At 34.3% G+C, this 24,861-nt stretch overlaps 1 protein-coding gene and 1 non-coding gene across 7 annotated transcripts in view; both read left to right on the top strand.

Annotated features, from left to right (window-relative positions):
• The window catches only part of LOC115222810 (potassium voltage-gated channel subfamily H member 8-like), a 196,530-nt gene extending 173,332 nt beyond the window's left edge, over positions 1–23,198 (top strand). For 2 of the 6 annotated variants that reach the window (XM_036512066.1, XM_036512065.1), the window contains exons 10-16: positions 749–998; positions 1,921–2,153; positions 4,028–4,119; positions 12,464–12,517; positions 16,620–16,718; positions 20,658–20,788; positions 22,446–23,198. In XM_036512066.1, coding sequence (XP_036367959.1) covers positions 749–998; positions 1,921–2,153; positions 4,028–4,119; positions 12,464–12,517; positions 16,620–16,718; positions 20,658–20,788; positions 22,446–23,170 — 1,584 coding nt within the window. In that variant the 3' untranslated portion in view covers positions 23,171–23,198. The remainder of the gene's footprint in view (positions 1–748; positions 999–1,920; positions 2,154–4,027; positions 4,120–12,463; positions 12,518–16,619; positions 16,719–20,657; positions 20,789–22,445) is intronic. The other 4 variants (XM_036512070.1, XM_036512069.1, XM_036512067.1 and 1 more) reach the window with 3 other exon arrangements.
• A 1,331-nt stretch (positions 23,199–24,529) lies between these two features.
• LOC115223061 lies at positions 24,530–24,642 on the top strand. The gene has a single exon (XR_003882779.1). It is a non-coding gene; the product is annotated as a U6atac minor spliceosomal RNA (small nuclear RNA).
• The last annotated feature ends 219 nt before the right edge of the window (positions 24,643–24,861 follow it).

Raw genomic sequence — 24,861 nt, 5'->3', positions numbered from 1 at the left:
TAACAGTAATGAGAGAGAGGAAGTAGCAAAGAGAGCATTGTATATCCTCTACTATAATAATCTACTACAATAATACTCTTGTGAATTTCTCTGTCGCAACATATGAATGAGAAAGGAAAGGGTGATCTATCAATGTAAGTGGGATGGTGAAGAGTCAACGGTGAAACAAAAATCAAACAGTGCTTCAACTCTGTGTGGGTATATGTGTATGTGTGTAAAAGGGAGGACTGTAAATGTTTGTGTAAAATGTATTTATATGCTTGAGTGAGTGTATATGTGTTTATGTATGTTTATTTAGAAAGATACATAGAAAATAGAATTACAGACACCTGCATTTACACATACATATATAAACAGATACACTTAAGAAAGATGGAAGTGGGCTGTAACAAAGTATAGGAAACTGTGTTCGCTACATACTATGCTACTCATACTTATAAATGTATACATATGCACACGTGCACGCATGAGCACACACACACACCCAGGGTTGAAGCATTGATTTCTTTTTCACATTTTTGTACTCTTTTTATATATAAAATAATACAATTAGCTGTCATTTTTGACAGTACGGGGACAGCTAGTAACAATAATAATAGTAGTAGTAGTAGTAGTGATGGTGTGCAAATATATAAATGATACAAGAATGAACAATAAGTAGAGGTGTACATCAGATAAATATACATCTCACAAAAGGTAATATATTCTTTATAATCAATCAATCATTTACTTTTATTTATCATTTCAGCTATTTTATGAATTCCCAGATGAAATGAAAGGGGAAATATCAATGCATCTTCATAAAGAGATTTTGTCTTTGCCATTGTTTAAATGTGCTACTCATGGATGTATGAAGGCAATATCCTTACAAATTAGACGTACTTTCTGTGCACCCGGTGAATACTTGATTCATCGAGGTGATGCCATTAGCTATCTTTACTTCATCCTTAGTGGTTCTCTGGAGATTCTCAAAGATGACAAAGTGGTGGCACTATTAGGTATGTAATCAATTCTTATAATGTCTAAATTTTGGTTAATTATTGCTTTCTAAGAAAATTTATTTTCTCTATTTGCTGAATGCTGCCTCTCATTTAGCTTTTCAGTCTTCAACATCCTCAGTAAATTTATTTATTCCTCCTCCTCCTAATTATAATAATAATAATAATAATAATATCTTTGATGGTTATATATTACCAAATTAGTAAAAATATTCCAGTTAACAGTACTGTATTTCCCTGGTAAAAATCTCTTCTTGGTTCAATCAACCAAAAGTAAATATTAGCTACAAGGCAAAATATTTAGCAGCATTTCATCTGTCTTTACATTCTGAGTTCAAATTCTACTGAGGTCGACTTTGCCCTTCATCTTTTTGAGTGTCAATAAAATAAGTACTAGATGAGCACTGTGCCAAAACCTGAAATCAATATTTACAGTTGCATTTTCACAATAAATATTACTATTTTCTGCATATTTAAGAGAATTTAAAATTTATGTAGTCTTAGTAAGTTGCGCTTAATTCAGTGCAGTCATCAAATATAAAAAAGATCTCCGGTTTCCCAACCATGTCAGACAAATATTTTCTTTTTTTTTCTGCATGATAGAGAGCTATCTATGTTGACTGTAATGAAATTGCTAATTCCTGCTGCTAGGTAGGACAAACTCTAATGCAGTATTTAGTTATGCCTCTCTAGATATTATTTAATATTTAGTTATACCAATTCTGATCTTGAATGCCACTAAGATCAATTTTCTTTTTCATTCTTCTGGGGTTGATTAAACAAAGTATCAGCCAAATACTAGAGTTAATTTCATTAGCCATAGTCTTTCCCCAAATTTGTGGCATTGTGCCAATATTAGAAATTAATATTCGGACTTTTAACGTTCCTGTGTTTTTTAATCAATTGTATTTTTCAAATTTAGGTAAAGGTGATCTGTTTGGTATTGACCTCCAATTTGAAGATCCAGTCGCTAGTTCCAGTTGCAGTGTGAAATCGTTGACGTACTGTGAACTTCAGTGTATCAACCTAATGGGATTCATCAGTGTCTTGTCATTATATCCTTCTGTAGCAGAAAAAATTGCTAACGCTGTCCAGCAAGAACTTACCTTCAATCTCAAAGATTGTGAAATTGATTTAGAAACAGAGAATAATTTTGTAAGTTAAATTTTTTAGCAAGCTTCTGTTTCTTCTGTTATGCTCAATTAAAAAAAAAAAAATTATTAGCATAAAAGGATTTTGAGGTTCATTTGGGTCAGGGGTTATGATGATGTATTCTCTTGTTTGTCAGTCTGATGAGAAATAGCAAAACCCATAGATATTTTTAGTCCTTCTTAAATTGAGAGTAAGAACAAGTGGGTAATAATAATGTTGAGTTTTGAGTTTACAATTTAGTGCTTGAGTAGTAAATGGACTTATTGAGGGATTTATAATACTTTGTTGTTGTATGTTTCTCATTTACGTTGTTAGCTCACATAATAACTGCAGGTGTGGCTGTGTGGTAAGTAGCTTGCATCTCAACCACATGGTTCTAGGTTCAGTCCCACTGTGTGACACCTTGGGTAAGTGTCTTCTACTATAGCCTGGGGCCAACCAAAGCTTTGTGAGTAGATTTGGTAGACAGAAACTGAAAGAAGCCCATCATATATGAGTGTGTGTTGTTTGTCTCCTGCCACTACTTGACAACTTGTGCTGGTGTATTTACATCCCCATAACTTAGTGACTCAGCAAAAGAGACTGATAGAATAATTACCAGGTTTTTTAAAAAAATGAATAAATCCTGGAGTCAATTCATTCAAGATGGTGCCCCAGCATGGCCGCAATCTAATGACTGAAACAAGTAAAAGATAGACTATAAAAGAGATAAGTCACTATTGAACACCCCCCACCTTTCTTTTTATTTTATTAGAAAGGCCAACTGAAGAACCTAGATTTGTGTCTCCCCTCCAAATTGTATTTAAATTTCCCAGCTTTTAATATAATATACTTAATGCAACAGTTATTTTAATAGATATAGAGTAATATCAACATCAATATAAGTGATATGTTTATTTAAATTTTCTGAAACTGTATCTACACATATGATGACACCTCCTCATGTACAATACTGTATATTTATTTAGTGATTCTCTCATCTCTACTTTTGAAAATACAGTGATGACTCTATTTCACTGAGTTTTAATAAGACTGAAACATATCTAGAGTTATCTTTCATATGCTGAAATGATTAAAAAAACATTAGTTATTGAATGATGTTGTATTTTTCACTGTATAAGCATTTTTAATTAGAGTTTTGGTAATCACTGTTTTAAATATGATTCTCATGCCGAAGATGTCTCTGAATAATTAACTTCACCAAAAGGGAGAGAGATAGACAGACAGATAGACAAATAGATAGATATTTAGAGAGAGAGAGAGAGAGAGAGAGACGAAGGACCAGAGTAGGTGAGAGAGTGGACGGAGCAAGAGTATGAAGGGAAAGATAGTGGGAATGGGGTGAAGTCAGAAGAGGATTGGTTGATACTAACAGAAGTGAACAAAAGTAATAAAAATAACAATACCAGTAACAGATGTTCAATGTCTTATTAAAGCCTTGTGAGTGGATTTGGTAGACGGAAACTGAAAAGAAGCCCGTCGTATATATGTATATATATATATATATATATATATATATATATATATATGCATGTGTGTGTTTATGTGTCTGTGTTTGTCCCCCTAGCATTGCTTGACAACCGATGCTGGTGTGTTTATGTCCCCGTCACTTAGCGGTTCGGCAAAAGAGACCGATAGAATAAGTACTGGGCTTACAAAAGAATAAGTCCTGGGGTCGAGTTGCTCGATTAAAGGCGGTGCTCCAGCATGGCCGCAGTCAAATGATTGAAACAAGTAAAAGAGAGTAAAGAGAGTATATAAACATTCAGTAAGATATATTTTAATTATTCCAATAGAGTAACAAATAGCAATGAATAATTACAATATTAAATGTAAACACATTTATTATATATATATATACATGCATGATTTCACAGGATAATACAAGGCCCTCCATAATTGATGGTGATGATAGAAATAACTGCAACAGTTCGGCAATAGTGCCACGTTATCTGCTTCCTGGATCAGGGTAAGCATTTTCGCATAAGTTATTTTATGTTGTATATTCATGATTTTTTAATCCTTTTTGTTGTGTTTTATTTTTTTAGCTAATCTGAAGAAGAGAAAGACCCTTAATTATTTCTGTTCTTATATTGACTCACAGAAATGATTGGTTGAAACTATTGTCATTTTAAATTGTTGCAAATTGTTGTTGAAGAATAAAAATGGGTGAGAGAAGAAAAAAAATTCCATGGGATACAGGGTTCATGAAATAAGTACAACTCAAAGAATTGGGGGTCTACCTTGTGACTATCATCATCATCATCATCATCATCATTTAGCGTCCGTTTTCCATGCTAGCATGGGTTGGACGGTTCTACTGGGGTCTGTGAAGCCAGAGGCTTCATCAGGCCCAGTCAATCTGGCAGTGTTTCTACGGCTGGATGCCCTTCCTAACGCCAACCACTCCGTGAGTGTAGTGGGTGCTTTTACGTGCCAACCCGCACTGGTGCCAGACAGAGCTGGCAACGGCCACAAACGGATGTCTTTTTATGTGCCACCGCACGAGGGCCAGGCGAGGCTGGCAACGGACACGAAACGGGGCGGTGCTGGCAACGGTCGCGAAACGGAAAGTTCTCTTACATGCCACCGGCACTGGTAACACATCTGCAGTTTCCATTGATCGATTTCGATTCTGATCCTCACTTGCCTCAATGGGTCTTCACAAGCAGAGTTTCGACATGCCACCGGCACTGGTAGCACATCCGCAATTTCCATTGATCGATTTCGATTCTGATCCTCACTTGCCTCAACACTCTTCACAAGTAGAGTTTTTGTCCCAAGAAGGGAAGGTATGCATACGTAGGCTGGCTCCATCCCATTAGAAGCACGGGTTGTGGACTCACTGTCCTGCCGGGTCTTCTCGCGCACAGCACACTTCCAGAGGTCTCGGTCCTAGTCATTTCCTCAGTGAGACCTAAAGTTCGAAGGTCGTGCTTCACCACCCGTCCCAGGTTTTCCTGGGTCTGCCTCTTCCACAGGTTCCCTCAACCGCTAGGGTGTGGCACTTTTTCACACAACTATCTTCATCCATTCTCGCCACATGACCATACCAGCGCAAACGTCTCTTGCATACCCAACTGATGCTTCTTAGGTCCAGCTTTTCTCTCAAGGTACTTACACTCTGCCGAGTGTGAGTACCGGCCTTACACATCCATCGAGCATACTGGCTTCATTTCTAGCGAGCTTACGATATCCTCAGCAGTCACGGCCCATGTTTCACTGCCATGTAGCATGGCTGTTCGTACAACACGCATCATACAGTCTGCCTTTCACTCTGTGCAGAGGCCTTTTGTCACCAGCAGAGGTAAGAGCTCTCTGAACTTGCCCAAGCTATTCTTACTCTAGCAGTTACACTTTCAGCACACCCACCCCTGCTGCTGACTTGGTCACCTAGGTAACGGAAACTATCAACTATTTCTAGTTTTTCTCCCTGGAAGTGACGGAATTGGTCTCAGAGCATTTTCAGTGTTTATTGTTCCTGAGCATCTGCCACATACAAAAACCATCTTCCTAGTTAGCCTTCCTTTGACATTGCTGCATCTCTTATGTGTCCATAGCTTCACTTGGTGCATCTTATAGAGTTTCTACCTACACCTTTTCTACAGATCGAGCAGGGCCATCTACCTGAAGGTGTTTGTGATTTGTCTACCTTCCTACTGATTACGACTTTGGTTTTAGCTAGATTGACTCTGAGGCCGAATGGCAGAATGCCTTGTGTCTTTTCATGTTCTGGATTTAAATCTCACCAAGGTCAGTTTTTACTATTTATTCTTTGCAGTGTTGATAAAATAAGAAACAACCCAGTACTCAGGTTAATTATAACAACTGCCTTCTTTTTTTTAAAAAAAGTGGTATTCTGCATATGTGAGAAGTCAGAATTATTGTTTGGTTATCTTTACCTTTCATCTCTCCGTTGTCAATAAAGTGTATACCTTTATTATACTGGCATCATTTAATGTACAACATAGTTTTGAGATAAAAAGAATTTTCAACATTGTCATCATCACCCTCATTATCATTATTATTATTCTTATTGTTAAGGCGGTGAGCTGGCAGGATTGTTAGCACACTGGGCAAAATGCTTAGTAGTATTTCGTCTGCCGCTACGTTCTGAGTTCAATATCCGCCAAGGTCGACTTTGCCTTTCATCCTTTCAGGGTCAATTAATTAAGTACCAGCTACATACTGGGGTTGATCTAATCGACTGGCTTATCCCCCAAAATTTCAGGCCTTGTGCATTTAGTAGAAAGGATTATTATTGTTGTTGTTGTTGTTGTTGTTGATTTGACAGGCACCATGGAATGGAGATGAATTCTTGGCGAACACTTTTCTGCATTTCAGTTTTGATTTTTCTTAGAAAAAAAAAGTAGTAAAAACCATGGCTGCTACTGGTTTCTGGATTTTCACTGCCACATGGATCTGAAGTTTCTCATCCAAAGAAGAAACATTTGCTGTTGCTGCTTTCTAATTTTTGATTTAATTCAATTAGGTTTCTTTTCCTCTCCAGGTTGTCCTACAAGAATTTTTGCCTATTTTAAACTCAGTTGTTTAAAATAAAAAAACCTTTCCTGAAAAAATATTTTCTGAATAACTATATGATGGAAGACCCTTTCTAGCCATTTATTAACATGCAAAAATGTTAAATTCACTTTAAATATATTTTATGAGATATCAAAATTTACATCACTAAGCTGTGACCTGGTCACCGAAATAATTTCACTGCAACTGTTTGAAAGTTTGTTAATAACCAGTTCTGAAAGACATTGGGTTGTTTTTCCTTTCTCTTCTTTTTCCTCTTCACATTTTTGTTGAGCTTAGAGCTATGCAGATTGACTTTCATCTTCTGACGTCAGTCATTAGACATCATTAGTCATTTTCAGTTTTCCTTGCTTTGTTTACAATATCATATATATTGTTATCATTCCCCTAGTTTCTTCCTCTACTTTCTTACTTACTCTTTTTTATTATTATTTTTGCCATCCGCTTTCTGTTGCTACATATAAAATGTAAGGTACAGCAGAACTTTTCACTGTTGTGGCTTAAATCTTAGAAAATAATTAGATTAAAATAGATTAAATATATTTTACATGTGTTATTACAAAGAACAGAGGAAAAAATGGAAAAGAACAGAGGAAAAAATCTGAAAATAATGCTTTATCAGCGTTATTTTCAGATTATAAGCATCTAATAGTACAAGCATGCAATTGTAAAAGCACATAATTATATAAGGAAAATGGAAACTGAAAACAATTAACGATGATTGACTGATGACAAATATCATGAAGGTAATCTACAGGAATACAAAAAAGACAAACAGACGAAAAGAAAATTTCTCTTAGGGATATGTAAGAAAAAGAAAGGAACATGAAAGAAAACTGAAGGCCTATAAGAACTGACTGTTAACAAATTTTGAAACAGTTGCAGTGAAACTGTATCAGTAAAGAAGGTTGCAGTTGTGTAACAAAAATGTTGACACCTCATGAAATGTATTTCAAGTGAATTTAACAATTTTGTGCATTAATAAATGACTAGAATGACTCTTCTACCATGTAATTATTTCAGTTTCAACACATCATCTTGGATTATGTCACTTGCTGGACAAGTACAACTTCAAAATATTTTCAGGATATTTTCAAATTATCTATAGCTGATTGAACAATCATTTCAAAGCTAAATATGATTTTTTTTACTAGTCTAATGCAAGGGGCCTTTTGAAGTACCTATGGTCTTCTGAAGTCCCCAGAAACACATGAGATTGATACCATTAACATTACTCTAGAGCTATTACAAGTCTACAACAGCTGTAGAAATACCTGCAGGGAGGATGTTCCAGACATATTGGGAAGGACAAAGTGGCTGTAATGATTTGTGCAGGGCTACAGGTGGACGACACTAAAGGGATAATGTAAGGAGAGGAGATGAGCATGTTAAGAGTGTCTGAGTGGACATATAAAACTAGCCAGGTCTGAGGAACAGAGGCTATTGTAGTATGATAGAAAAAGGCAGAGTGAGGCAATGGTATATAGTTTTATGTGTGGGTCAGAAGTTGGAGTGTTGGTGAATGACTTCATACCAATCAGCTAAGTGCTTTTCCTTTGGATGTACTCTTAGATGTCATTGTGTGTAGCAACATCCTCAGATGCACCATCCTAGGTGTGAGAGCAGTACACCATTGTAGATCTCACCTGTGCTTTATAGAGGGGTTGTTATTATGGGCTGAAGTATTTTCTGGCTCTGAAGAGGAAGCTAGTCTTTTATGGTGTAGTCACTGTTATGTTGAGAATGTGAGTTTGCCAGGAGTACTTACTCAGCGATGTTGAGGCCCGACATTTGAATGGTTCTAGATATTTTCTTTTTTTTTTCTTTTTTTGTGGTACAATAATGTTTTCATGATATCAGCAGTGATTGTACCTAAAGTAAACAAGCTTGGTACTATTTTCAGTATTGGAAAATTAATAATAATAGCAGTTTCAAATTTTGCCACAAGGGCAACAATTTCAGAGGAGAGGGTAAGCCAATTACATTGATCCGTTGTACAACTGGTACTTAATTTATTGACCCTTAAAGGACAAAAAGCAAAGTAGACCTCGGCAGAATTTGAACTCAGAATGTAAAGATGGATGGAATTCCACTAAGCATCTTGCCTGGTGTGCTAACGATTTTGCCAGCTTGCTGCCTTAAAAATAATTAATAATAATAATATTGTAAATTCAAAGCAGAGACAGCCAGAAAGCTGTTTAAAGCTTGTCAAACACAAGCATGTGTTGTATCACACTTCTTTCTCAACAATAAAGACTCAGCATCTATGACAGTATTTAATGCTTGTATCAGTCAAGACAAAAACGGAAAATCTTAGCATCCTCATTTATGAGAAGCTTAGGAGTGGCCAGATGGAATAAAAAAAAAGAAAGAATACATTTACGGAGATGTACCTGCATAGCAAGTGATTTGATCTGAGATCGTGTGCTGAAACAAAAACAATAGCAGCGTGGAAGGTGTTTGTAAGCCATTTAGGAAACACACAAAAGCCGTTGGATTCACTTCAACATTTAAGTTTTTTAATTTGTCAAAATACTTTCGTTGCTTTAAGACCACGACCTAGCACGGATTTTTGTCAGTGAACAGGTCGCCATCTTAAAGCGACGAAAATATTTTGACAAATTAAACTTAAATGTTGAAGTGAATCGAACGGCTTTTGTGTGTTTCCTAAATGGCTTACAAACACCTTCCATGCCGCAAAGAATACATTCCTGTCCTTTAAAGAAATTTACCTTTTTTTTTTAACTGGAAGTTCCTTCCAAAAGGCAACAACCAACTAACAATAAAAGAGGTTTCAAACAGTCACTCAGTAATTTAGGAGATACAAAAGGAAAGAAAAATATCTAATGGAAAGCTACCCTAAGGATCGTAACACAGTCCATGCGAGATTTAAAAGACTTAAGAAAATCATATTTACCTTGGAAACAAGAAGAGAGTTCCATAAGATGTTTGAGGAAAGTATCTATGAGAATAGAAACTCTACTTACATGTGAGGACTGCAACAGTGAAAGGATGAGAGTTAATAGAAAGATGAGTCACTCAACTACAAACCTTAAAAGGAAACAAAAGGGAAGAAAATTTCAACAGAACAACAAATTTACGTGCTTGAGAGGACCCGGCAAGCCAAGTGAGACCGTAACCTCGTTTGCTTGTGCCAGGGGTGTAACCAGCCCACTTGTGCGTACTGTTTCCTTCTTTGAACACTAATCTCTGCTTGCAAAGACCTATTGAGGCAAGTGAAATCAAAACCGAAATCAAAATCAAAGTGAAATTCGATGGCGGGCACCATACGAGCACAATACGAGCACAATTGTTGCCAGCCCTGCCTTACTGGCACTTGTGCCCCATGCTAGTAGGGTGCTAAGAGCACCATCTGAGCGTGACCATTGCCAGAGCGGCTAGTAGGGTGCTAAGAACACCATCTGAGCGTGATCATTGCCAGAGCGGCTAACTGGCTTCCGTGCTGGTGGCATGTTAGAGGCACCATTCAAGCAGGATTGTTACCAGCATCGCCTTACTGGCACGTAAAAGCACCCACTACACTCTCGGAGTGGTTGACGTTAGGAAGGGTATCCAGCTATAGAATCTCTGCCAGATCAGGACTGGAGCTTGGTGCAGCCATCTGGTTCACCAGCCCACAGTCAAACTGTTCAACCCATGCTAGCATGGAAAGCGGACGTTAAACGACGACGATGATATATATATATATATATATATGCACACTATCTAGGTCTATAATAATAATTTCATTTGAGTATTAATCCAAGAGTTTACCCTATTAAGCTCATCCATGGGTATTGGCTATCAGGAGACCATTTTCTCAAACACTTGTCTAAAAAATCCACAAATATCCATTGAGTTTTTACAATTACAACCAAAAAGAATTCAGTGAGCAGGTCTTTTTAATGCATCAATTTACAATTGTTTCATCTGAATTTGATTTTATCAATCTTGCTATATTATACAATAATATATGCAACTATGGATTATTCTCCAGGTGCCTTTGAAATGACATGTGCCAAATCAAACTCATCAGAATTACATAAACAAGAAATTTGTTGCAGGAACTAAAGTTTATACATACTCTGAGTTGGGCATATTTACATGGTAACATTTACATTTCACAAACAAAACATATCATTGATATAACAAAAAACAAAGTTTTGATATTTTGAAACCTTCATTTGTACACTCGTTTCAATAATTATATTATAATCATAGCATTATTCCATCAGGAAAATTTATTTGAAATATGTACAGAAGAAAATATTTTGATGAACTTTGGCTGATGAAATAATTTTAGAATTGCATAAAATTATTGAAATGAGTATACAAAGATGGTTTTGAAATTTGATCTTTGTTATTCTCTCAATTTTATTTGGCTCTGTCCCTACAGTTTAGCTTATCCCCAAATATATGCTACATTATACTTGGTCAAGTGAACGTGACCTGGGTGTTATTGTCGACAGTGATTTGCGTTGGACAAAACACATCGCTAAAATTGTCAAGAAGGCTGAGGATGTCTTGGTATCACTCACCAAATCCTTTGTGAGCCGCTCTCCGGCTATCTATCTGCGGCTTTATATAGCTATGGTAAGACCTCACCTGGAATTTGCATCACCGGTCTGGAATCCCTATCTTGCCCAGGACATCAATCGTCTGGAAGCTGTTCAGCGACGTGCAACCAAAAGAATACCCTCCATCAGGCATTTGCCATATCCTGAACGCCTTACTTCCCTGGGCATGGACACATTGAAACTCCGACGTCTGGCAGCTGACTTGGCAGACACCCATAAAATTATCAACCATCGCACAAACAATAACTCTGAGCACCTCTTCAAACTCCACCTATCTAACACCCGTGGACATATTTACAAAGTAAGAAAACAGCACAGCTCCCATGACTTCAGGAAACATTTTTTCATGCTGAGAGTTGCTGAAGCATGGCACAAACTGCCGGCATCAGTGGTTAGTTGTCGGAGCACTGCATCCTTCAAAACTTCCATGCTACCTGAGATTCGCCAACACTACACTTGATTTTCTCCCCTCCATACTCACACAAGCATGTATCTGACTCATACACTGTTCGCTTTCCAGACATTTCTACATTACTGCATGTACTTTATATGCACTTTCTGACAAGTTGTGGTGCACCTGAGCACTGTATACAATAATTTCATTATTATTATTATAAATGTGCAATATTAGCAAATTGGAGTTTAATGTGGAGTCCTAGTGCTACTGGTAATGTACTTAAAGCACACCACAAACCATAGAAGGTATGTGGCATATGATGACATCGGGTACAAAATAAGGCTCTCAAACAATCACAGAGATGACTAGGTCAGCATTTTGGTCCTTATTTTATAAAAATCAAGCTAATTAAAACTGTTTTTCTCTTTATATCACAGGAGTTATTATAGGTAACATTTCAAGACTTGGTGGTCACCGAAAGCTAGATGAAATGAAACACTACTTATAGACACAACAAATTGCCTCCTTGTGCTGGTAGATCAATATCTTATCTGTTGAACATTTTACATGAACGTTGTCTACTTTTGTTGGCAGATGGTTGTATTTTATAAAACAGTATTAAAGTCTACCTTATTATGATGCTTAGAATAGTCCTTTTTAGTATCACCAGTATGTCATTCCAAAATTTCATTGTAAGAAATGAAAAGCTGTTACTGTCACTGAACCATAGAAATCAAGATATAGCCGCAGTCTTTTTCACCAGTTTCATCTGATATTCTTTTTTTTCCTCAATGCAGTGATATTGATAATTTTGGAAGAAACAACTTAATTCGAAGATGGCTACGGAAAAGGTACAGTTGTATATGTATAAGCAAGTTCTGTCCAGAGTAACAATGTAATGTCTTCCTTGACACATCCAGCCCACCTCAAATGAAACCCAGCTCCAACAGGTTATGCACTTACATTTAGCTTGATAGTAGTGATTACTCTGTTATAGTTCCTGTAGATCATAATGTAGGGAGCAGACTCAATCAGTTTGTCTATGTTTCAATGTTATAGATACTTAACGATTCAGATACTGTCGTGCACAGGAATAGATGTTGAAATTTCCTAGTAAACTTCGCAAAAAGTCCTTCAATTAATGATATCAGAATATATGTATACATGTGTGTGCGTGTTTGTTTAGGTAATTATGTATTGAAATTTATACTATGGGTTGATGCAGATATCTGTGTGGATATTGTCTTTAGTACATGTGAGGCAAAACTTGCTTTATTCTTCTTTAAATTATCTTATTTTTATTCAATTGTATTTGGACAAATTTTTGTAATTGTTTTTATTACTATCTTGCTGCTGTAAGCAATCTTCCTTGTTATTTTACAACAGAGATACTTTATTGCTTTTTACAGACAAATACACTTTCCAATGCCATCTATGTAACAAACAAACTGTTTATTAATATTTCTCATTGACAGAAATAATATATATCTGAAGGAGAAACAATCTCTATTGTGTACTCAATATATCATATCACATTTTCATTTATCATCACATATCTTATTGCCCAGGTTTATAAGAACTGGTAGCCTTCATTAATGAAATTAATCAGTCTAACTCATGACTGATTATTGCTAAAACTTCTGAAGTTATTAACCTTTTGACTGCGAAATTAAATGTCATGGTTAATCCAGTAATGATGTTGTATTTACCAAAAAATGAAATTGGTATTTTCTGCCAGTCACATTGCCTCAATGATTTTCATATATTTCAAAAAAAAAAAAATGGTTTAAACATGACATTGAATTGATTAAAATAATTGGTTCATCAACAAAAGATAGACTGGTATATAAAACTGCTTTCTGCAGTTAAGGGTAATGAAATTTTGAATGGATATATCAGATTTCTGCTGTAAAATGGTTAACCATACAGTAAAAGGAACACATCTTTTGCAGGTCTATGAATACTTATTTCAGTGGTTCCCAGACTTTGTTTTTTTTACTTACTCTGCACTTTAGAGCAAATTTCAATATTTTGTGCACATTATGCATAAAACTATAAACTCTTTTAAAAGTAGTATTTATATATCTTAACCCATATAAACTTATAAATAATTTGAACTTAAAAGTCATTAAGTGCTTGTTAATTGAGTAAACAAAGTATAGTTCTCAAGATTTTAGAATATACTTAGAACTAAAGTTTCTTTTTTTTTTTTTTGCACAGTTTTGTATAAATATAATTTTATTGTTTTCATAATGCACACAGCTACATCCCACAGTACACCAGTGTTCTTTGAAACACCATTTAGGAACTGCTAATCTATTCAAACCTCATCCTATAATTACTATGATTTTTACTTTTAATATCATTATCTATTGGCTTTAATGTTCAGTATTTTTTACCCTATTTATTGTATCTGCTTTCCTTCACATATCTTACTACTGACACACACCGTTCAATAAGATTCTGCTAATAAGCTACTGAAACACACCAGGATTTTCATATTTATATACACTGATAATATATATATATATGATTAGTGTAGCAAATAACTAAGTGTAACAACGTTACCCACCCTGATGCTTTCAATGTATTAATTATTTCTGGAAGATTTATGTTTTTCATTCTTTCTGTCACCTGAATTATGTTTCTAATTAGAACCTTACTAGTTTCTATGGAGGTCCCTCCTTCTAAGTGAATTATTTAAAAAATATACTCTGCTAGTAATATACTCATCCATCTTAAATCAATGAATAGCATATTTATATTATTTTTTTCCTTCGTCAGTGCTGCATGCAAGTACATTTATAGAAATGCAGTTACACCTCCAATCTAAACAGTTTTTTTTTATTCCCCTGGTTTAGTGTATTTTAACCTTATAAATTCTTAGTGTCATTTATTTTCATGAGACATGTCATTTGGGAAACCCATTGCTTTCTGATTCCTGCTGATGTACTTCTCTATTTCCTATTTTCTTTCATAGCATCCAAACATGACTTCACTCATACTCTACCTCTGCTAAGTGCAGAACTGGATAAATGCTTTGCTATAGTCTGACTCTTAAGCTATAACAGAGTGTAAATAGAGTGGACATTAACACACTTGATGTAATGAGGCAGGGTATTTCAATTAATTCAAATTACACTGCTATTAATGAGAAACTATAGTTATCTTAATGATTGATTCTGGTCAAGAAGAACAAGTGAGACAACTCTGGAATTAAAATTAAATGTTGGATGCTGTGGGAAGTAAGTGTGATCTTTAGCAGTGCTGTGACAACTCTGGACATATTTCTGTCTTGTTAGGCCTCATTAGTAAAGCATAGCCTAAACACCTTACCAGATATTAGAATTTTGTATATGAACAGTGTAATAATACTTGAAAGAGTACTTCTTGGTTCACTGCCTGGAGTGTCACTATACTTCCAAAGATCTAATTAGCCCCCCTGAGTTCATTATATATTTTATTGGTTTGTATTTTGGGTTTTCTCTTTAACCAAATTAGCCATTAAGATAATGATTACTTCTAATCCCTAGGGTGTAATTTGAATTAATTAAACTAACTTGGTTCATTGCACCAAACACTTTAACACACACTTTACTATGTTTGGCATTTTTCTTAGGTCATCCTTATTATATAAATATTGAAACAGTGTCTGTAAAGGTAATGTTATACTGAACACGTGTTCAGTCTTTGCCTCTGTAAATAACTGCATTGGGATTTTATTAAAAATACACTACTCTATACAGACCAATTTATTTGACCAGAAAATATGTGCTGCAAACTGCTTCATTTTTTTTCTTCAAACACTCAAAAAATTTAATACTAAAATAGATAAAACATTCTGTTTAGTCTTCAATGTTTGGCCATTTTTATGCTCTTTCCTATTGAGAGAAACTTTTCCTAACAGGAAAGAGAAGAGTTGGACATGGACTGATTAGAAGAATTGAAAGTAAAGATGTTTCTGTGAGCCACATACTGGAATTTGTTATTGAGAAATTGAAAACTTGTGAAAGAATGAGTGATTGGATCTGATAACATTAGGTGTTACAGAAGAATTTTTTTTTTTTGTTCCTTCTCGAGCCATGCCTGGCTCATAGGGCTGGTTTCCCAGTTTCCTTGGCGTATAGGTTCCCCACCTGGATGGGATGCCGGTCCGTTCTAGGTGAGCTGCGAGATGCAGGAGGAAAGAGTGAGAGAAAGTTGTGCGAAAGAGTCAGCAGAAGTTCGCCATTACCTTCTGCTGGAGCCATGTGTAGCTTAGGTGTTTCACTCATAAGCACACACATCGCCCAGTCTGAGATTTGAACCCGCGAGTCCGCTGCTCTAGCCACTAGGCCATGTACCTCCACACAGAAGAATTTACTTATGTTTATTTTATTAGCTCAGAGGTTTATATTCTTTAGAAAAAGAGGAAATGATATTGTGATGGTCATACCTTTCTCAAAGGTATGGCAATATAAACAAAATGAACTTACTTTAAGTACTAACTGAAACTAGTTTATTGATTTGGGTTTAGCGTACCTTGATTGTATGGTCTTTACCTCATAAGAACTAATAAATATTACAAAAAAGTCAATGTATCAATTTGTGCTAACATTGAAAAGGGACAAAGGGATGTAAAACCAGCCATAATGATAATTATAAAGACAAGTTGTGATCAAGTAACTAACAAGGTAGACTATGTACGGGTAGCAAATCAGCAACACTTTTAAATTTAAACAAAAATAATTATATAAGGAAAGCTTTTTCAGAGTTTGCTTTTACAAATTTTTGTCAAATCTGAAGAGATATGTGAGAGAGTAGCATCATGTTCTACATTTCAACAATACCACAACCAGTCTGTCTTTAGTGGTCGAGAAATATGATTAGATTTTCATTATAATCAATGTTGTTATTCTTGACTTAAATATTACCAAGTTCCTTAAGTCACCTTTAAATGGCTTATCTTGGCAGGAACACATTTCCAAAACTTCAAAAACAACAACAAAGAAGAACTTCTATGCCAGTACCAAGAAATAATGCCAGCTTCTCATCTTCCAGTACAATTTCCAGGTCAGCTTTCTCATGGAATATTGCTTGCACAATCTGGCAGTCAGTGTGGAGAGAGCTTCCTCACCGCTAGAAAAGCACAAAATCAAAGCAGTCTTCATTATTGAAATAGTTCAATGGCTAGAATTTCTCCTCATTAATTCCAACACCCAGCTGATTATATACATATATATAACTAAAAAAAAAAAAAGACCACTGGCAAGATAATTGATGTATTTAAAACAAATACAGAAAGAAAAAATACTGCCAAAATCATGATTTTTTTTTGCTGTAATTTGATATTTAATTTACATGATCATGTGATGTTTTAATTTTTAAAATTTAAAACAATATTTTGTTTCTATTTTTATTCCTTTATTTTTCTTCATCTCTATTTTGTTTTTCACTTCATTTTTTTGTTAAGTTTCTTTTTTTATGAGAACCTTTTCATTAAGATTTCTCATCGTTTATTACTCATTGGTGTATTCACTGCTACAGAATGATAAAAACCAACTAGGTAACCTAAGTACTCAACTTCATTTTCTTTTTAACCTAGAAATGTTTACTTTTATTGTTGATATATAATGGTCCTCTGTTAATATATAATTGTGGTGCACCTGAGCACTGTATACAATTAATTTCATCATTATATATATATAATGAAAAAGCACAAACTGTACATCCTCCAGCTATAAGTCTGTTATATAATATCTGTGTAAAACATTCATTGTTATATTGGCAGCAATGTTGAATGTCATTGTGCAACTAAATTCTCAGAAACTGAGTCTCTGATCTGGATTTCATATAAATTTAGAATTGACTGTTTTTAGGACCCAGTTATATGAGTTTGTCAATTCGTTCAAGTCCAGTGGCTTCGTAAGTTCATAACAAGCCTCATCATCTATGTTCGTCATTATAGTCATAATGAGGCATTCTCTGAAATTAAACTCCAACTCAAATGAAAATTAGTAAAATATATCAGCATTTTATCTCCAATATCCTTTTATATTTGTGTCCAGCTCACTAGTTAATCACCCTATGTCAATCTAAGTATCCTATCTATGTTGTCTGGTGAATATTGTCCTTGGGAATCTTTGCATGTTCATTTGAATACTCAAGCGCTGTCCACTGTTACAATCATTTCCAATTACAATATACCAATTATTTATAGAGCTTCTTTAGATTGTCAAACTTTTTTTTTCCCCCACATTTTGTAACACCCTGTACAAAGACTACCCAGTCCATCATCAATCAAATTTACAGTTTTAAGAAACTAACTTTCCACTCAGTGCAAATATCACATGGTCATTGTCACTGAATAATCATTTTTATTTTATATTCATTGTCACCTGACATTCATTTTATTTTATGCTTGTTGTCATCCAACAATTTTATGCTCATTGTGAACCAAAAATTATTTTATGATTGTTCCTGATATGTTTTAACCTTAATTATCTCAACCTTCTTTATCTCTTACGGTACAGGATGAAATATTTTGTTATTGAATAATATGTACTTATGAGTTTGTCATGTGTGAAAATGTATATATATAATCCTAAATCTAATTTTTCCCTATAAGTTTGGATTTATTCCCTAATATTATTATATATATTTATATGCATATATGTAAATGTATGTGTAGTCAGTCTTTAATAAGAGCTATTTTTACTCAGGACATCAGCCTTACTAGCAAATGGGTTGATTGCTTATATTTTGTAACAGATATTGTGTCTTATTACAAATATATCTCACACTGAGTTTGTCTCCCTAATTAGAAATAGATAACATAGCAATTAGAGCTCACTGTTGTAACTAGCCAAAAACAGTGAATAGTTGGTGAGTATTTTTTGTTAGTTAGTAGTCCCAATATCAGGAAACGTATATCATTTATAATTTACTATCCAATTGATGTTATAGAATAGTATTCTTTTAGAGTTTTGAAAATAACCAAATCATATCTTTTATTAACTTTAAGTTGATTATAGTATCATGATTAATTACATGCAACCAAAATGTTGTTTATTTATGTTTTTTTTTCAGCTTTTCACAAATAAAGTATGAGCTTCAGACTCCTTATAAATATGTTTTATTAATTTTAACAGGACTTCATGCAGTTTGTTTTAGTTAAGTCATCATAGTACAACTTATATTTAATGTTTGCAATAGCAGTACAGACCAAATTATGTTAACCTTTTAGCTCTTACATTATTCTGTCAAAAGTAATACTTATTTGTTCATTTTGTTTAGAATTAATCATGCATTATCCTCTAGCTTTGAGATTTCGATGAGGTAACTCTTAAGTTTTAGTATGGTATTATAAAGTTGGTGTGAGAGGCTAGATCTGGACAGTGTGAACATGAAACGGGTAGAATATTTTGGTTGGATGTGACCAGTTTAAATGCTAAAGTGTTAAAATATTTTTTCCTGAAAATCTTATATATAAGAAGTGTTTTTAAATTATTTTCATATAATTTGCTAATCTTCAACAATAGCACTTCTTAATCAACAGTTAAAACAATATTTTATTCGCTGTACAATAGTATGCTTCCTTTTTCAGTCTCAGAATGTGAAACCATAGACAAACGTTTTCTCCTACAGCATCAGATTCACTAATACTTTGAGAGTGGAATTTCCTAGATGCAAACTATGCAGTAACCAGTTATATAAATATCTTATGTGTGCAGTGTGATGTACGACTGCTACTGATGAGTTTAGAGCTCTGTATTGAGTATCATCACCCAGGCTACTTTCAGCAGACAGCTGTCATTACTGCTTTACATAGCAGTATTACTGGTCATGACTTGCAAAGTGAATATAGGAGAAATTATGATAAACACAAGGTGCAGTTAATATCATTTGGGAACAAATTATATAAACTGCAACTTTGATTTTGTCACTTCTCAGTCATATATATACAGTTAATAAGGTGATGCTTATTTATTCACATTGTTTTGAATTAATCATGCATTGTCTCATAGCTTCAGGATTTCTATGATTCACTTGTTTAGTTTTAGAATGGCATTGTAGGGTTAATGTGAGAGGTCAGATCTGGTAAGTTTCAACATAAAAAGTTTAAATATTTTGGTCATATATGGCCCATTTGAATGTTAAAGCATTAAAATAATCTTAGCCATTAAACTTAAGTTGTCTTTCCTTCATCTATTAGTTTTTTTCTAATTAGATTTTTTTAATGCTCAGTGTTTGACATGCATTATTACTAACCTTACCATGGATGGTATCTGTGTGAAATTTATCTCAGTGATTTATTTTACATTAAATATCACTCTATCAAGTCTCTTGTTTCTCAAAGATAACATTGCGTAACACGATTTTTGTCTTTGGGCGGCAACTGTTATTTCTTATTTACGTATCCCTTAAAAATATGAAAAATGGCTAATATTTCCTTCAAACTTTGCTTTTGTTACATTTATTCACACCCCTAAGAATCCCTTTCAACATATGGCTATGATACTTCCTCACTTCTCCTGCTCATGATCAGAGATGCACATATTGTCAGCCACTAAGGAACATTGAGAAGAATATTTGCTATAATGATATTTCTGCTACAGCATCTCAGCACTGAATCTGTCTGAAATGTAATGGAAAATCGGTCAGTTTCAAAACATTGATGGCCAGGTCACAAAAAACAAAGTTTGAAGGGGATAGTAGTCATTTCCTTTGATTTCTAGATAGAAGCAAATAGGAAATAACACTTACTGACCCCCACCCAAATTTTCTGCACAATGTTGTTATTATTTGGGTGTCATTAATGAAATTTCTGAGCCCACTTTCCAGCTGTATCTTTCCAACATTTATCGTCAATTCTCTTTTTGAGAAGCTGAACACACAACATATATAATCGTTGAAAACAAAAATCATGTGCAGCAATTTTGTTATCTTTGATTCTTTTTCTTTTTATCAGTTGATCTCAGTCTATTGAATTAAGTTTATTTTATTCTGCAGGGAGGACATGGAAATTGGAAATAATGCACACATAAAAGGAAAAGTAAACTTCCAAAATGTCGTGGAAAAAATCACAAAACGTAAGAATATACAGAATACATTAAGGAGAAAAATACAAGAAATGAAAAAACGTAAGTCTTGATTTGATTTCATCTTTTGATTCGTTTTGTAATTTTGCTATGTTTTTTTTTTCTTAGCAAAGTGCAAACATTGATATCTGGTAAATGTAGACAATGAAAAACATGTTCAGGGAGAGCTTAGATTTAGTCCAAGAATGTTAGCATTCAGCAAAGAAATTCTGTAAAATTGAAGTCTATGAACTATGTGTGTGTGTGTGTGTGTGTGTTCATGTTTCTTTGTCTTGACATCATGTGCTAAATGTAAATAACTTCACCTTCATACAAGCTGTGTTCTTTGTTTGCAATCTTCCATGGAAAAAGTTTAGCCATTGTGCTATTTGCCAAGGAATGATGAAGAGAAATATTATCTTGCTTGGATACATGACTTATGTAGTTCCTACAAGCCACTCCGAGTTTTCTTAGTGACACCTGCTCTAGATCAAGAAGTACTAGACTTTGTGGCTTGATCTCTGTTAAGAACTTCTCCTGTGGTTTTCTCACTTGAAAGGGGGGTATTAGTGGTACCCCATCTTAGTATGAACTTGAAGTATATCTCATCTAAGCTAATTATCTTCCTAATTAGTTGTGTTACAACATTATCTCTTTCATAACTTGGCCTATCAGTTCGAGGCCTCTGCAGTTGCTTCTTTTAAAAATCTCACTTGCCCTTGTACACATTTCTTCTCCTCCCACTACTTTTTCTTCTAAGAAGATTTTGTCATCTCAGTAGCTATGCTTGATGGTCAAGCTGTTTTCCCTCTTTCATATCCATAACTAGCAGTATCACCCGGCGTTGCTCGGGTTTATAAGGGAAATAACTATAAAGCATTTTTAGAGAGTTATAGCCAAAAAATAGCAAAAAAATGCATTAAAAATGGAAAAAAAATGATGGTAAATTTTTTTTAAATCGTTGACTCATCGTAGACATTTTTAGAGAGTTACTTCCCTTATATAATAGCGAAAAAAATGCATTAAAATGGAAAAAAATGATGGTAAATTATTTTTTAAATTGTAGACTCATCGTAGACATGCGCTAATACCCAGAAGGGCTCGATATTAATCACGACTATAAGATACCCGGTTTTGGTTAAACTGCACCGCAAAATGTGGGAGTAGTTAGGAATCTAAATCGTAGGAGACAGACACACAACCTTACTTTTATATATAAAGATATCCACTCCAACTATAGATCTATCAATCTTAGTAACTGTTCCCTTGTTGGGTCTATTTGGGTAGTCCCACTGTCTGTGACAGCATTCCCATGTTTAATTCTTCTTGGAGTCAGTGAAGGTGAATGTGGTGTTAACTTTTACATGCAGGTTTCTTACTAATGAATCTCTGATTCATTCTGATACATTACTTTGCAATGCAGAACACTTCACACTTCTGATCCTCATGTCACAGAACATTTGGAAACTGTGTCTCTCTTGACTAAAAAAAAGTCCAATGTTTGGCTTTTCTTTTCACTACCTGTTATAGTTCTTTGATCCCTAATTTTTCCTTTCCTTCCAGAATTGCTTCTTAACTTTCATTACTTTCTCAATTCTACTACTATGTTATCTTCCATCTGACTCAACATATATGTGCTATATCTGTGTGTGTGTGTGTGTGTGCTGTATTCTTGGAGAGTTCTTTGATAAACTACATGTCTTCATTATTTTTCTTCCAGTTAAAACTCAAAAAGAAGACAGTCAGAAAAATCTTGAAAACAGTTCAGTAGAAAAGTGTCAAATGAAAGAACAGATAATCTGTCTAACAGAAGAAATGAACAGAGTTCATCATGAGGTGCGATCAGCTTTACATCTCTTGTGTGAACTTACCAATAAATCAATGAACAGTGTCTTGGAACAAGTAACTGTTCCTGAGGTGAAGATTATCAGAGATTGCCCAAGAGACAGTATTGATTACAACCCAGACTCCCAAATAAGTGAGTGTACTGATGATAATCCTCATATTCCTAGCTCTCCACGACTCACAATTAGTTCAAAGGCATTGGCAGACCTGACAGATACAGAATTTTCAGATAATTTAGAAGATTCATCTGTAAAAAAAAAGGTGTTGCAGCTTGAGGCACCTACCCATCTGGAAGACACACACCATGAAATTTCTCCACAGGTGGCACCAAGGAAGAGTAAAGAAGCTAATAGAAAAAGCAGTGAAAGTCCACAAATCAGCGTCATATTTGAGCCAAATTCTACAAAACTAAATTGTCCAGTTAATTCCAATGTTGACATTTTAAGAAACAGAGGCCAATCAGACAGACCTCAAAGAGCAGCAGCTGAGTCCAGCAGCACTAACCTCACAAAACCACTGCCTTTAGGATTAACAAATTTTCCATTTGCAGATGAAGACAATGAAAAGAAATCTATTGTAACTGAAATGACAAATGTGTAGAACATATATACATATGCATATATATATATATATTATATATATATATGAATATTATATATATATATAAATGTGTGAATATTTATATATATATAAATGTGTGAATATTTATATATATGAATATTTATGTATGTGTGTATATATATATATATATATATATATATATATACACACGTATATATATAGACACACACACATATATATATATATAAACACACATATATATATATATGTAGAATCAAAATAGATTTTACTTTATTTCGATGATGTCGAGAAGGCACAATTTCATTGTGGAACCACAGAAAATTACTTCCAAAAGGGCAAGTATAAAATAAGAATATTGAAACAGAAAGAAAAATAAACTAAAAAAAAAAACCACCAACAAAAATACAAAAAGAAAAAAATTAATAAATAAGACTAAAATTAATTGAAAAGGAAAATCTTTTTAAATCAGTGGCACCAGAAATCTGAATTTGTTGCTTATCTGAGGACAAATCCGAAGGATCAATCTTTGCAATTAGCAAAGCAGATTATAAACCTCTTATTATACAGGAGGGTGTTTATTAATGTTGAAGGCAATATCTGCTGGAAATGATCTCACCTGGTTATCTTTATAATGTATTTTTTAAACTTCCATTATTATTATTATTATTATTATTATCATCATTATTATTATAGTAGTCTTATTTTTATTGCGTGCTTTTACTGCACTACTGAGCACAACACTGTATTCCTTGGCCTGGGGCAGTGTTTTGCTTTGGTTTTGTATTTTCTCTTGTACTGACACTATTCTAATATAATATGCGTGCAGTGCCTAGTAGTGATATTTCTTTATGTTGTGAATATGTGTAAGACTTTGGTTGTGCATTTATCTGCATGACCGTTACTCCTCCCATTTTCCCTCTCTTAAAAATCTCAGGCTTTATACCTATTTATTTATGAAAATATTGCTATTATTTATTTTCATGGAATACTTTTTTAACATGAATTACTTTTTCAATTGTTCTTAGTGTTACCAGAGATCTTTTGATTTTCTCAAATTGCTGTTAAACTGAAGGTTTGAAAGTATGTAAACCATTTAAAAAAATTTTTTCTCTTTTATCCCTCCATCATGACACAGTACACTGGCTAAATAGTACGTAAAGCTAAACTTCCTCTGGGTTATATTTTAGCTCATGTGCCAGTATATATGCTTGATTTGTGATTGAATTTGTTTTGAAGAGAATCAGAAAAATGTAATTAATTATCTAATGAATTTTCATCAAGTGTGGATTGAACATCTATCCTCTCCCCCTCAGGAAATTTTTTTGTTAGTATTTATAACTTATACTCCTGAACTCCTGGTTTGATGACTTGTAAAAAAAAATGTAAAAAAGGAGAGACGGTTAGCACTCCCCTTGACAAGGACGGAAGAGATCAGTCGATCTTTCTAACACATATGGGCATTGCTCTCTACTTTAGAGCAACCTATTTTTCAGCAGTGGTGCCCCAGTATGGCCGCGGCCTTCGGGCTAAAACATTTTTAAGGATTTAAGGATATTAAATTACACCAAAATTTGTCACCTCTGTTAAAAAAATTTCAAGACTAGAAAATTCCAGTAATTCAGATCTATGATCAAATTTATTCTCAATTATAATCAATGGGAAAAATCATTAACATCGCAAATTACCATTTTCTCCTGGCCTGTAAATTT

The sequence above is a fragment of the Octopus sinensis genome, linkage group LG21, assembly GCF_006345805.1.
Source record: "Octopus sinensis linkage group LG21, ASM634580v1, whole genome shotgun sequence".
In the NCBI taxonomy this organism is placed as follows: Eukaryota; Metazoa; Mollusca; class Cephalopoda; order Octopoda; family Octopodidae; genus Octopus; species Octopus sinensis.
Note: the sequence above shows the minus strand (reverse complement) of the source record. Positions and strands in the feature narration are given on the sequence as shown.